Raw genomic sequence first — 14,924 nt, forward strand, 5'->3', positions numbered from 1 at the left:
GTTTATTTGTTTTTTTGTTTGTTTGTTTTCTAAAACAGACGTTTTGTATGCGCTGGGGTAATTTGCCTAGCAGTGTTTTCTTTGGTTCAGTTCCAGTCCTGGAGGGCTGCGGGGATGGGTTGCTGGTCTCTGTCTCCTGGCAGTTCCTGGCCGGCAGCTCCTGGCTGTTTAACTGAAGTGGTTATTTGGATAGGAAGGTCACTTGCATGTTCCAACTGCATTTCAGTGGCTGGCCGAGGGGCTTTACACCCGTGGGGCCGATGCCCTGCCCTTTGTCTACACAGTGGACCCTTCCGGCTATTTACCATTAGAGAGTGGACACTCTGTCCGACCACAGCGATGAGCGTGTTGAGAATGCTGACAGGGCCTGTGTCGTGCTGACGTTACACTGCCTCCATGACTGCACACCACACAGACCGTGCTAATATTTTATTGGGGGTAGGAAAAAAACCCCCAAAAGTTGTACCCTGTGGAATGAGTTGCACACAGCCCTGTGCCAGAATCACATGGACGACAGGATTACTGAAGTCATAATTAATTCCAGCTTTGTTGTGCTTGTTTGGGAGCAGGGTGGAGGCTGGAGGCTGGGAGCGTTTCCAGGAACGGTCTCGTTTTAAGAAACGCTCTAAACTCCGGGCGTAACTCCCGAACACTGTTTACAAGGAAAGCCCGACACGTTCCCCCACACAGCCCAAAATGTATATGTGTTGAATGGGAGCGCTGTCAGTTTGGACCACTCTACTGTACCCCCCCGACCTCCCCCCTCTCCGCACGTGCTCCATGGCTTGCGGTGGGTCGTACAGACACGTGTGTGTTTTCCCGATATTAGGGCGGTGTTTCTCTGCTCACCTTCCCCAGTAAGGGAGCAGAGCCTCCTGCCTCTCCGCTTTGCTCTTGCTCTTTGTGGCCGTTAGCCAGGCCTGGCTGGACGCAGGCCGCTCTGCGGCTTCAGAGATGAGCGAGGAGTTGGAGGGGTGAAAAGCTGCAGTTGAAAAGTGCAGGTTTGAGCGTGAGGTCACTGTCACGGCCCCGTGACTCAGCCCCGCGCCTCTGCTTGTGTTCAGGCACGTTTTTTTATATTCATTTTTTTCAATTCTCGTTCCTTCCCGAGAAGTGATATTGATTCTGACTCGTGTTTTTTGTGTGGGGTGCTGAGGAAAATCTGACTAGAGGAGTTGGGAGGAGTGTGTGTGTGTGTGTGTGGGGTGGGGGGGGGGGGGGGTGTTGCGTAATTGTGCAGACTGTCCTGTGCTGGCTACAGCGTCGGTTAGTTATTCCCACTGCAACTCCGCTCGAGTCCTTCCTCACGGCGGCTTTGTACGCCGTCTGCAAACGGAGCTTCTCTGGAGAGGACGAGTTCCAACACATTCCCAGAGCTAACTAGCTTAGCCTTCATCTGCGCAGGAACGCAGTGATTAATGGCAGCCTTGGCTGGAAGCTCCGGATAGCCCCGACACCAGTCAACATAGGCACTTGTCTTAGGCTCCACATAATTAGGGCTGGCTGAATCCAACCTTTATTTTCACTTCACGCGCAAGTACGTTCTAAACGTAACGCTGCCGCCACTCATTGATATCCTGGACCTGTGAAACTTGCAGCTAATTTCTGAAGCATTCCGCCTTCTCAGTCCTTGCCGTTATTTCGGTGAGATCTTCTGCTGTGCACAGCTGTGGATATCTTTAGATTACTTTTTGTTAGGTCTATGCAGTAAAATAAAGGATTCTGCATTCTGAAATGCGAAGTAAGTGTTGATAAGGGTCAGTGTAAAGCATATTCAGAATTCAAATTCAGGCAGGTTTCACCCTATTTTGGCAGAAGAAAGAGAATGAATTTTCTCCCAGTAGTTAGTGGATTGAATTATGGTTGTAGTTCAAGAATGAACCCTGCTCAGCTTAGTGTTGTGTGATCACCATATTTAAAAAAAAAAAAGCTGAATCCTAGAACTCTAATAGATTTGATGTTTAAAGATCTGACTGTGTGTTGGGGGATTGTTATCTCAACCATCTTCAATGTGTACAATGCAGAGATTTGCAGACAATATATGTGAATTCCTGATACGTGCTCCTTCTTCTCTTTTCTGTGTGAGATTTGAACTGCACCACAGAGTTCCATTCCCCTCACCGACCGTTTCGCTGCTCCTGTTGGAACAGTGTTTGGTCCCGGAGGCTTTACAGCAGTATTTTTATGTGCTGTTTGTAGTGTGGTATGGTTTATGTAAGTGATGTCAGGGCCATAGCAGCATTACACAGGTAATACATTTGTATACGTAGCTGAGTATATTTTCTGTGCGTTGTGAGACCATCCAGTTTTCTTCCATTTCACATATGCTGAGATGATCTCCACATGAAATTTTTACAGCGTGCTCTCAGATGAGAGGTGAAGCTCAGTCTAATGCAATGTTTGGTATTTTTTAAGACTCTGTGTTCATACTTGTCCCTCACACCCTCCCCTAAGGCCTTTTCCCCTGTTCTGAGAGAATGTCAGAGATGGGTGTTTTCTCATTTCTGTGGACTTACTAAGCTTGGAAGATGAAAGTAAAAAGGCTTTCCAAAAGCAAAGGGGACTGAATTGTATTTTCATCAGTTTTATTACTGTTTGGTAACTACTAACTAATGTGATCTTTCATTAGCTAGCTGGTATGACTACATTAACTACATTTTTTAATAGACCATGAACATTGTGCTAACATTGGTTCATGTAAAGGCCCCCACTTTTTTGTTTAAGGTTTGATTAAATGCTTGGTTGTCTTAACATGTCTCAATTAAGCTGGTAAAACATTTTGCAACATTTGCCCCCAGAAAACAAAATCACTGGACAAAGTTAAATTTGGCCCCAGATCTGCTGTAGATTCATCTTTGATGTGCTATTTGATGGGGCTGTTGAGATTCACGGATGAATTGGTCACTCGCATTAACTAACAAATTGAGGCTTGATTTAGAGGATAATTATTTTGATTCGCCGTTTTAAATGTTTTCAGCTGCATTTATAATCAGTTACAATAGTGAGAGCTTGGACATAAACTCAGTGTGCTTTACAGCTCTCTACCTAAGTAGCCTGGTAAGCTATTGGTAACCTGCTGTATATGTAGCTATAGTTTGGGGTTATATAAAGAGGTTGCCATTCAGACACTTCTTGCTGGGCCCTTGTTTCTTGAACCAGCACCTGGACTCTGGCTCCAGTTTAATGAATCCATAGACGGTTTAATCCCCTATGGATAATTTACAGACGCCATACTCACTTTTAGTGCTGGAGGTGTGTGGGCAGGAGATGGAAGGGGCACTCCTGTCATTCCTGGTCCGGTAACCAATCAGGACAGAGCATGTGGGGGGAAAAATGTGGAACACCCACCCAAAACAGCCTGCTCAGCTCAAAGGGAGAGAAACTCAATGGATATGGTTTTGTTTTCATTTTTTAAATAATTTTAATTAAACCAACCTTATTTGTTTTGTAGACCATGTGGAATAATATAAAATTGCCAAACAAAAAAATAAAATAGTCGGGACTTTTAATGGAGTTTAACTTGCGTGGACAAAGTGAAAAGAAAAGCATTAAAGGGTAAGCACCAGGTATTATTTTACAAATGAAATGCACCTGCCAAATAGAAGTTGTTGTCATTTTTATGATTCATAAAGTTAAAAACATAAAACATAATTTTATTGTAATAAAGGCAAGAAATGAGCCCTAAAAGATCAAATCGCCCCGCCTCCCTTTTTCAACAATCTGTGGAATGATCATGTACCTCATGTTTTGTGATGTGCTAGAATGAGGAAGTGAGATACTGTTAAATTAGCAATAGCTAGCCCTTTTTCCATTAAAGAATTAGCCTGTACTTAATGCACATAAGAAAGCGACATATACTGCTGGACTAATTTGCTCGCTAGAGGTGGATTAGAGTAGATCCTAAGGTAGGAGCTGAGCTAGCTACTGCTGTCCCCCTGCAGCCATTGATAGAGCTAACACTGTTAGCAGCCTATATTGTATAATATCTGTGTATTAGACGGACATCGATGCACGCAATTGGTATCGGTTTTCTCTTATGAATCTGGGCCAGATAGCTAAAAAGTGAATATCCCAGAAAGTGAACTTGTTCTTGGCTTTGGGAAGAATCCTCCAACTCAAATCCCTGCACTTCAGGCTCAAACCTGAATAGCTGTATTGTGGTGTCAGGATCAGCGATTTTGTCTTCTACTGACTCATCAGAGTCAGTCATCCCAGTCACCAATAATATCCTTTGATTCAGAATCAAATATTTCAGTGCAGTCATCTTTTCAACCAAATGCTGTTCATTGGTCATCTTTTCATCTAAAAGAATAATAGCAGAGCTGTTTGTCTTCCACCTGTTGCATCACGCATCACAGTAGTATTTTTCTAGCGTGACTATGGGTATTTCCGTCAGGAGTGATCAGTTTGTCGAATTTGAAGCCAAACTAACAACAATTTCAGCTTAATTTAATGAAAAACCTTCAGACTAAAATTAATTGGCCTAATATCTCTGGGGGGTGCTGTAATGTGGTGCTTACCCTTTAACATGGTAGCAAACAAACTTAAGAGAAGGCTGTTTCCTTATTTATGTTCATCCTTAAAAGTAATGAGATGCAAGGATCGAGGTATAGTTGCGCTTGGAGAGCATCTGTGCTCTGACCTAACCGGCACAGCTATTTCCATTTCTGCAGATTAAGATGCTCTTAATGTAAATCCGATTCATTGCAGTCCTGTCTCAGAACTTTGCTGGAAGTCTGGTACCTAACTCGCATTTGGATTGCATTTGCTCGGCCAAATATTACACATTTTTCTTTCTTCAGATAGCCATAAATAATACTGGCCTTTCTCTCTTTCTTTCTTTCTCTTTTTCGTTTTTCTATCTCGTTTAAAGCTTGCTGCCATAAGTGCAGGTGTTTCAGGAAGTCTACCGGAAGTGAGATTTAGTCTGTTGCTCACAGATAAACAGCAGTGGTTCATATTTTCTTGTATATTCTGCAGTTTCATCTGAGGTGCTAAGCAGTCAAATAACAATAAGAACTGTTTTTTCCATGATGGAATAAAGACTTTTAGTAACTACAATGAGTGCCACCCTTTCCAGTCTACAACTGAATCTGTAAAAAATGTAACTCATTTCTGAAGAAATCACTGACACATATAGCACATTTCACAGAGCAGAAAATGAACACATTAGTTGATGTGACTGGGTAACTGTCCCTGATATTGTGCTTGCATAGCTATTTCTGACATGAGTTTATCTTGGGCGCATCACCCAGAATGCTTTCAACCTTCATTACAGTCTGTATCCCCATGAGGTCACAGTAGGCATTGGATTTTTGCAGTCACCTAATTATACAGTTAGTGATCGATTGCTGTTGATTTGACGTAATACACCAGGTGAGAGGAAGGAATGTCGAACACAAAGTTTGTCAGATTTTTTTCTACCGTTCGCGAAAAATGAATACGGACACAAAAAACAATAGACGTGCATTCACAGACAAAAGAAGGAAGAGAAAAAGAACGGCTGGTCTGAAGTGAAGGAAGGAGGGGTCCTCTGTCTGTGGGGGGGGGGGGAATGTGTGGCTGACGGAAGTGATCTGAGATTTGAAGGATGCATTTTTGAGAGCCAGCATTCCACTTAAAAAGTTTGACAGTCATAAATGGCCTACAGGACATGGCAGGGATATTCCTTGAGCTAAGCTGCTTTGGCAGAACTGCATTCCGCAGGCTGTTGACTCCCATAAAGAAAAGCTAAAGTCGCTGTCGCAGTTAACGGACTGCAAAACAAAATTATCTTTATTTGTTTTTCCAAGGAAAATCAATTTCATTGGATTTAAGTTACTGTTGCGACACTGTGCCTTGAATGCTGTTAAGCTACAGGTCAGTCGCAGATAGTTCAAACGTTGCCTATTGAACTCTGAGGTTGATTTCGACAACGTAACTACATTTTGTCCTGGATAATACAAGCTACGTGTTGAAGGCATACAGTGAAACCCTGAAACGCAGGATGCCAAATGTAGTTAATTTAACATGCAGTCCTCACATTATGGCATTTGAGCTAGCAATTTCCCAAGAGTAGACAAACTCCTGAGAGATAGTCAGAAAGATTGTCACGCATCGTCCAAGCAGGAAGAAGCTGTGCTATATAGCGCTTCTAAAGAATGCAAGAGAGCGAGGTTCATGCTTGACCCTAAAACTTGCCCTCATTGGCTTTTTACTTGATTCTAGGGTGAGTCCTATAATTCCAAACTAGTTGATTCCAAACTAACACTGATGCACTTTCAGAGGGACAGGTGGAAAAAATAATTCCAAATATTGGGCAGCAGGCAAAACAATGGTTCGTTTTGCCTTCATTACATGAGCAATAATTAAAATGGTTTTCTCAGATTCTGATATGTTAATTAAGCGTGTAACGTTCATTTCCTTCCGGCTCTAGCTAACGTTTGCCATTTTAGCAATCGATGAATTTGCCATTAAAATCGTTAGTTGTGTTGCTAGCTATGCATGGTGGGAAGGCTGTTGCTGTTTGAAAACCTTGTCCAAGCACCATGAATGGAAAAAATGTTAAAAACTTGAAGAATTGCATTTAATGAGGCACACACCAGAATAGTGACAAAATGTTCTACACCTCCACAAATATGTCCTGGGGTTGCCAGATGAAGGTGCATTCCAGAACTGTTTTTTTTTTTTTGGCTGTGGTATAACTTTTTTTATTGATATTTTGAAAGTGTTTTAAGCATTATAACTGGGTAAGAGTTAAAAGGCTTGATTGTGGCTCCTAAGACCCAAATCATATTTATAGTTTTTGTCTTCGTTATGTAATACCAATGATCTGCATTGGGGATTTGATACATTTTCAAAGACATTTGACCTGAATGAACCCTGGTTTAACCTAATTGCTGCATCGTAACCCTGTTGTTTCTGGAGGCTGTGCATGTGAGGGGTCACCTCTCCATAGCGACCAGGCATTGTCCATGTCTGCAGGGTCCACGGTGCTGCTTGACAGTTTTATACTGATTTGAAGTCCTCCAGCTAGCTTCCGCAGAAGCGTGGGGAAATCCAGCTGTACGTGGGTAGTGAGGGCCACACGGGGACGAGCTGCTCGTTATAAATGACAGCTGCTCTGAGACACGTGGAAGGTCAACAGGCCTGAGGTGTGTGTGTGTGTGTGTGAAGAGGTCACGAGTCCAGTAGCTATGCAGATAAACCCCCCGCCATGGTCCCCTCCCATTACCGGAGCCACTCTGCCCCCAGCCCAGGTCCCTATACCCCCACCTTCCCAGAATGCCTTCCCTCATTTGGTCACAGTGACTTGTCCCTCGCGTAGCCCCCCTCGGCCCCCCTCCCCCAGGGCCGTGGTGTGGAGGAATGCCTTATATGCACTTCTCACTCAGAGCTCCGGTCCCTGCCCTGCTGTCGCGGCGGCCATGCCTGCCGGGGGCTCGCTCTCCGGGCCCGCCGGGGGCTCGCTCTCCGGGCCTGCCGGGGGCTCGCTCTCCAGGCCTGCCGGGGGCTCGCTCTCCAGGCCTGCCGGGGGCTCGCTCTCCGGGCCTGCCGGGGGCTCGCTCTCCAGGCCTGCCGGGGCTCGCTCTCCGGCCTGCCGGGGGCTCGCTCTCCGGGCCTGCCGGGGCTCGCTCTCCGGCCTGCCGGGCTCGCTCTCCAGGCCTGCCGGGGGCTCGCTCTCCGGGCCTGCCGGGGGCTCGCTCTCCAGGCCTGCCGGGGGCTCGCTCTCCGGGCCTGCCGGGGGCTCGCTCTCCAGGCCTGGTCTCCATTGTGTGTGGAGGAGGAACGGCCTCCCTCACGCACGCGATTACCAAGCCCAGTGAGACAGGCGAACCGTTCTGTTCTGAGCTTTGCCAGGAGCTGAGCTTTGCTTTAGACACTGGATGACCAGAGGATACAGCCTCATTTGCATTTCCCTAAACTGGGTAAATTCCGCTTGAATGTTTTTGGGGGGTAATTCTTTAGTGATGGAGTGGTAGATTTGGCCCGTTATGAAGCCTCTGTGTTTGCTATGCTCTATTGTCGATGTAAACACGCTTCACCTACTTTCTGTTGGTATGTGACCTACAATATTCTAGTACTGAGTTGCACAAAAAGGCTTTAATTTCGTGACATTGAGTCATATCTCATGAGGATCACATTGCTTCTGTGAGATGGGCATGTTTGCCGTTCCCCCTACGCCTCGTCTCTGCCAAAGGCGGGAATCGCATGCGTGCTTCCTCTTTAAATCTTACACACCAGAGAATTACTTCTTGGCGTGTAAGATTGCCAAATTTGCTTCTCGCTTGAAGGAAGCCTGCAGACAGAACCGTACATTGTTTTGAATTACTGCCTGTATAATAATTGACTTTGTTTTTGACTTTTTCAGGTTTGCAACTATGCACCTCAAGCCATATCCGAAGTTCCAGAAGAAAGAGCTGCAGCTGGAGTCGAGCCAAGACGACGCCCGGGGCCTTCATGCTGGCCAGCAGGGGGCGCTGAGGGCCGAGCGGCCCGCGAGACAGCCATGCTCTCCAGGGGCTGTCCCCGGCAACGGCACGGCCAGCCGCCAGCCCCTCAGCGCCATCTCCTCCAACAACGCGCCGTGCAGGGGCGGCGCCCCCGCCCCCAAACCCGGCGGGGAGGCTCCCAGCAGCCCCTGGGGCCGGAAGGGCTCCTCGCTGCCGGTCTCGCTGCTGCTCCTGTCCTCCGGGCCGGAGCAGGACGGCTCGCTGACCCTGTACCAGGGGGACGGCGGGGACGGGCAGCTGGACATCTGGGCCGTCATCAAGCCCGGCAACACCAAGGAGAAGATCGCCATCTTCGCCGGCCAGCAGTGCGCGCGGCCCAGCGGCCCGGGCAGCCCCGCCACCGGGGGCAGCAGAGGGGACGAGGCTCCCGCCAGCCTGCGGACGGTCTCCATGAAGGCCAAAGGCTGCTGGGAGGTGGAGGGGTCCGTGGCCAAGCGCAGGAAATGCTCCTCTGACCCGGACAAGAGGCGCGGCCCCGAGCAGCTCCCGCAGGGGGGCGGGGGAGCGGAGCGGGAGGCCGGGGAGGCGGAGCCACTCCGCGGGGAGGGGGAAGGGGAAGGGGAAGGAGAGGGACAGGGGGAGGGGGGGGAGGAGGGAGGGAAGACTCTCTCCGTGGTGGAGATGGTGGCCTACCTGGAGCAGAGGGCGAACGAGCAGCAGGTGGACTGCTCCAAACCACTCCACCCGCGCAGCCTGGTCTCCGCGCCCAAGGCCCCGCCCCTGGAGGACCAGCCCGGGGGCCCGGAGGCGTGGGAGGGCCGCGAGGAGGAGGGCGAGAGCGTGCGCGTCCTGGACATGGTGGCCAAGCTGGAGTCGGAGTGCCTGAAGAGGCAGAGCGAGCGGGAGGGGGGCGGCGACCTGTCGCGCAGCAACAGCCTGCGCCGCAACGTGTGCCGCGTGCTGCTGGCGGGGGCGGGGCCGGGGGAGGGGCCGGGGGCGGAGCCGCGTCCCGACCTCGCAGGCGCTCGCCGCTGCGACGCCGCGCCCGTGGCCCCGGCGGAGGCGGAGTCGGGGGCCGCGCCCGGGGTGGAGCCCGAGCGCTGCGAGTCGGCGGCCGAACCCTGTGTGCAGACGGAGGAGGAGCGGGAGGAGGAGGCGGAGGAGGAGGAGACGGCGATGGTGGAGAGCGGCTCTCGCGCTGAGCACCGCGAGGAGCCGCTCCCCGGGATGCTGTTCTGCTTCTCCCCGCTGCAGGAGCAGCCGCTGCCCACCGCGGAGTCTTCGCACGAGCAGGAGGAGGAGGAGGAGACTGGAGCCAAAGAGGAGGAGCTGGAGGAGCTGCTGGAGGAGGAGGAGCTGGAGAAGGCGGCGGGCGTGGGCAGCCCTGAGCGGGTGCCCTTCCCCCTGCGCAGGCTGGTCTCCCACAGGTTCCTGGAGATGCGCTTCAAGATCCAGCTGCTGCTGGAGCCGCAGCAGTACATGGCCCTGCTGCCGCACCACATCATGGTGAAGATCTTCAGCCTGCTGCCCACGCAGACGCTGGCCGCCCTCAAGTGCACCTGCCACTACTTCAAGTTCGTCATCGAGAGCTACGGCGTGCGGCCGGCCGACTCGCGCTGGGTCTGCGACCCCCGCTACCGGGACGACCCCTGCAAGCAGTGCAAGCGGCGCTACGGGCGGGGCGACGTGTCCCTCTGCCGCTGGCACCACAAGCCCTACTGCCAGGCCCTGCCCTACGGCCCGGGCTACTGGATGTGCTGCCACGGCTCGCACAAGGACACGCCCGGCTGCAACGTGGGCCTCCACGACAACCGCTGGGTCCCCGCCTTCCACAGCATCAACATGCCAATTTACAAGAAAGCCAGGGAGAGCGAGGAGGACTCTTAGTGAGGGAGAGAGGGGGCTTGGGCACGGTGTGCCTTTTTTTTTTATTTCTGAGGGCTTTGTGCGTGTGTGCGTGTGTGCGTGTGTGTGTGTGTGTGTGTGTGTGCGTGTGTGTGTAGGTGTGACAGACCAGGTTGCTGACGCTGATGAGGAATCACTGGATCCCCCACCCAAACCTACCTGCTGGTTCTTCAAGAAAAATGTCAGCACTTTAGCCTCACAAGACAGAGCTTCTCAAAGCATTCTGGTTACAGTACTGCTTGCTTTTTTGTCTACTGGCATTAATCATTTTTTTCTGAGGATGTTGTTGCTTTAAATCAGGGGTTGTCAGATCTTATCCAAATGCAGGTGCAGGAGGCAGGCTTTTGTTTTAGTTCAGCGCTGACGCCTCATTCAACTAATTAACTAATCCTGGCCTTCAATCCAGACCTTGAGAAGTAGAATGAGGCGTCGTGGTGCAGGGCTAAAGCAAAAAAACCTGCACCCACACCGGTGCTTTTTGGATAAGATTGGAGAAAAAAAGACATTCAACATTTTCTCTTGTTTATGGGTAGGATGTCGCCCATACCCCGCCTCCTCTCCCACCACCTTCAGTCTCCGTAAAGCATTAACATGGCTAATAATGTCTGAGGTGAATGCTTATCTGCCAAGCAGATAATATGGAATAATAATGCTTTCTCAGCATACCCATATATGTGAATTGCTAAATTATGTTGGGTGTAATTGCAAAAAGGCCTTTTAAATGTAATAATGTGAATTTACCAAATCGTACCCCCTCAGCCCCTCTCCCTGCTCCCAATCCCCAGTTTAATATTCTCAACCCCCCCCCCCCCCCCCATGACCAGTGACGGAGTTGGCCAAACAGCCTGGGCTTCTCTTTCCTGAGTGAGTGGAGCCATTTCGAAGCCCTGTTGCGTTTACAATGTATATAAAGCGAAATCCTATATCAGTACAGGGTAAGGAACGACGGCATGCACAGTACTTCAGAAAGCTTCCGCCTTCAGCTGGTGGAACAGTTATGGGTTCTTTTCGGTTTTTTTTTTTGGTTTGCAGTTTTTTTTTTTTTTTTTTTTTACCCTCCCCGTTGTGTACATATTTAAGAAATGACAGCTTGTATATAGTTCTAGCACAGGCCCAGCCGTTAACTCCTGCGATACACCTGCAGATACAGCCTACAGCTACTACCAGTGTTTTTATGGGGGTTTTTTTTTTTTTTAAGCATCTCTATCGCTCATTCGACAGTCCCGCCCTGGAAGGGAAAACATTTAAACATGGAAAGTTTGGGGGCAAATCGAACTCCTCTGTTCTTTACAACGGCTTAGACTGCACACCATTCGGCTTGAGTCAAAAAAGCGGGCAGGGCCAACGGGAATGGACAGTAATGATCTAAAAGAAATTGTATCCCTATTTTTAAAGGCATTGTATAGTGACCCTGCAATGAGATTTTAATTTTTTTTTGTTTTGTTTTGTTTTGTTTTGCCTGTGTGAGCATTTTACAATAAAGTGTGCGTTCCTGGAGGTTTTGTCCGTTCTGCCTTCTCTCTGTGGCCACAGTGTGCGGATGGATTACAGGGAGGATCAGCATGGTGCTTGACCTAGGAAAAGGGAATGACTCTGGCCTTAATGGACTACATGTGTCCAGAACAGTCTAGAACTTTACTCTGCCCCTCAGGGTTCCCACACTCCTTCATAATCCTTGAACAGTTGCAAAGCGAGGGGAAAATTGGCCAAATTAGGGAAAACCTTTACAGTGATTGACTGGCAACCATCTTCTTGCCAACTCGGTAGCTTTGTTTTTTGTTTTCTGTCAAGTCCCGAAATACCAGTGCACGGTTTGTAATGTGCCTCAGTCTGTCCACCTCCCAGCAGTTAGCCCTGTTGCTCCAAAATATTTAAAATCATGTATTTATTCCTAAACATTCGCGAGGCATTATTCTGACTGTGGGAACCCTACCCCCCCTCCCTGAATCCCACATTGTGATCGGTTTCAGATATTGATGTCCGTAAATAAAGAACATTTAAACGTATTCCCTTTCTGGTGTAGTTCATGGTGCGCGGTGTGGGAGCAGCAGGCCGGCCTCTGGCAGTGCAGAGACGAGGCCGCGGGCTGTCGGATGTGGCGGGGTTGTGTGGGTGGAGTAAACCACAGCGGTGGAAAGAAAGCCACGGCGCACATTGTCGCACCTCTCCTTGTGAGCGTGTTCAGTTTTTGGGTGATGGATCAATGGGGGTTGATGCGTTTCTGAAGCCCTTATTTCTAGCTTGTTTATGGGATTCAATTATTTTTTTTTGTTTTTTAAGCCACATTTTTTTAAGCACTTTTGTCTTGATAGAACTCTGCTATCCCTATATTCGAAACTCACCCAGCAACTCTGTATCTGCCTGTCACTAATACAGAAAAGGGATGAAAGGAATACACAATCTGTAGTTAACTTTTCTTCTTTTTTTTTTTTTTTTGCACCATGTTCAGGAATACTTTTTATTTGCTGGCTTCTTGTGTGTGGCCTTAAATCTACAACAAAGGTGAAAACGGCGAATTTACACGATGAATGGGCAATAAATATGCACTGTAAAAAGCAACCTTGTGGTTTACCTACGCATCTTTATTACGGCATACGGCTTCAGGGCCTCAGTCCAGCAGGTTTCCCAGCTGTCTGTGCACCACTCGCACATTCAGGGCTGGGGAGCAAAGAGAACTGAATTATGACTCGTTTTTATGGGAGGGAGGAGTGCTAACTGCTGCTGCAGATAAGAGCGCCAGGGTGGAGCAGTTTGTTTGGGGTCAACTTTCGGGGCAGGTCTTAAACTGTGAACTTGCACAAAGCGTACTCATGGAAGGATGGTGGGCCACGTAAGACCAAATCTGACTATAGTTGCCAGAATTTACAAATGCAGTAGTGTACACAGTGCTGTAAAAAAGCATTCGCCCCCTTCCTAATTTCCTCTATTACTGCATATTTGTCACAGTGAATGGTTTCAGACAATGAACACAAAACACATTTTCATTTAATGAAGTACCCATATAACCCATGTGAAAAAGTAATTGTCCCCTCAGCTACTTAATTAGCCAGTTAGCTCAAATTTAATAATTAGATTCAGCATTGAACACAGGCTTGATTGCAACCAGCCCTGTTGAATCTAAACCTCACTCATATTGAACCTTACCATCAGTGAAGTAGTTCCCACAAAGTTTCTACAAACACACTGTGCCACAATCAAAGGAAATTCCAGAAGAAATTAGAAATCTGTAAACCACCTCACATTTGGAAAACATAGATGAGCTCCAAGCCTTTTGGGATGATGTTCTAGGGACAGATGAGTCAAAAGTGATGGTGTGGGGACGCTTTGCTGCCGTGGGACCTGGCCCACTTTTGATTATTGAAGGAAATTTCCAGAAGTTTCTGAAGGAGAATGTCCGATCATCTGTCCATGAGCTGAAGCATAATTGAGTTATGCAGCAAGACAATGATCCAAAACACTAAAGCAAATCCACTACCAAATGGCTGAAAAAAAACCAAATTGAATGTTTTGGAGTGGCCTAGACAAAATCCTGACTTGAATCCAATAGAAATGCTTTGGCAGGACCTGAAATGTGCAGCTCACACTTGAAAACCTACCAATTTGTCTGAATTAAAGCAGTTCTGCAAAGAGAGGGCTAAAATTCTTCCAAAATGAAACGTCAAATTATAGGAAGTGTTTGGTTGCAGTTATTGCTACTAAAGTGTGTGCAACTAGTTAAAGTTAATAGTTTAAGGGGGCAATTACTATTTCACATTGGTGATATGTGGTGGTAGCTTTTTCATTAAATAAATATTTTTTCAAATGCATTTTGTTTACTCAGGTATCCTTTGTCTAATATTACATTTTGTCTAAAGATCTGAAACCATTCAAGGTGACGAATATGCAGTAATAGAGGAAATCGGGAAGGGGGAAAATACTTTTCATTGCACTAGTAGTAGTAGTAGTACTGTCCTGTTACCTGGCAAGTGTAGCATTTGAGTGTTAGAAGTAATGGTACACTCCTGTATATCCCTACTGCAGTGTGTAAATGGACTTTTAAGACTAAAACCAATCACTTCTGGCTGTACACAGTGTACACAGGCGGGGTTTTTTGCCTCGTCACTTTTTGTCCAAGAACATCGTCCTACTTCGGCAGATGGTGAGCTACAAGTAGAGTGACAAGCAACTTACCTACGGCATAAGTTACAGGTCAAACGATCATGGTCCTCAGCCTGTTTTTCCGATGATCAACAAGCGTGTCCTTTTTAGTAAGATCAGCCATCAGTAGCCGACTGTTCCTTTATCCTTTTGTACTTTGCATAGGGTATTTAAATATTAGAGATTAAGCTGCATTAAATGATAATTACCACGTAGAAATCTGAGTTAGTCAAAGGCAGAGCTCCTACATTAGATACAAACTATTTGAAACAACTCATCCATCACTACAATGTTTTAAAAATATATAGAAATGTCAGTATAGGTTTTATAGTGGCCCAGACTGTTTTGATGTGTGATTAGGGATATTTTCACATGTATAATTCTGATGCCTGGCTGGCTTTACAATGGCTGGTATCAGGCATTCAGGTATTTGTGGTCTAAAGCAAGAGA

General features: G+C 47.7%; 1 protein-coding gene across 3 annotated transcripts in view; it reads left to right on the plus strand.

Annotated features, from left to right (window-relative positions):
- Window positions 1–12,343, plus strand: part of fbxo34 (F-box protein 34) — a 28,257-nt gene extending 15,914 nt beyond the window's left edge. For all 3 annotated transcript variants that reach the window (XM_064336693.1, XM_064336684.1, XM_064336704.1), the window contains exon 3: window positions 8,351–12,343. In XM_064336693.1, coding sequence (XP_064192763.1) covers window positions 8,351–10,319 — 1,969 coding nt within the window. In that variant the 3' untranslated portion in view covers window positions 10,320–12,343. The remainder of the gene's footprint in view (window positions 1–8,350) is intronic.
- Window positions 12,344–14,924: the final 2,581 nt, after the last annotated feature.

This window comes from Anguilla rostrata, chromosome 1 (genome assembly GCF_018555375.3).
Source record: "Anguilla rostrata isolate EN2019 chromosome 1, ASM1855537v3, whole genome shotgun sequence".
NCBI classification, from domain to species: Eukaryota; Metazoa; Chordata; class Actinopteri; order Anguilliformes; family Anguillidae; genus Anguilla; species Anguilla rostrata.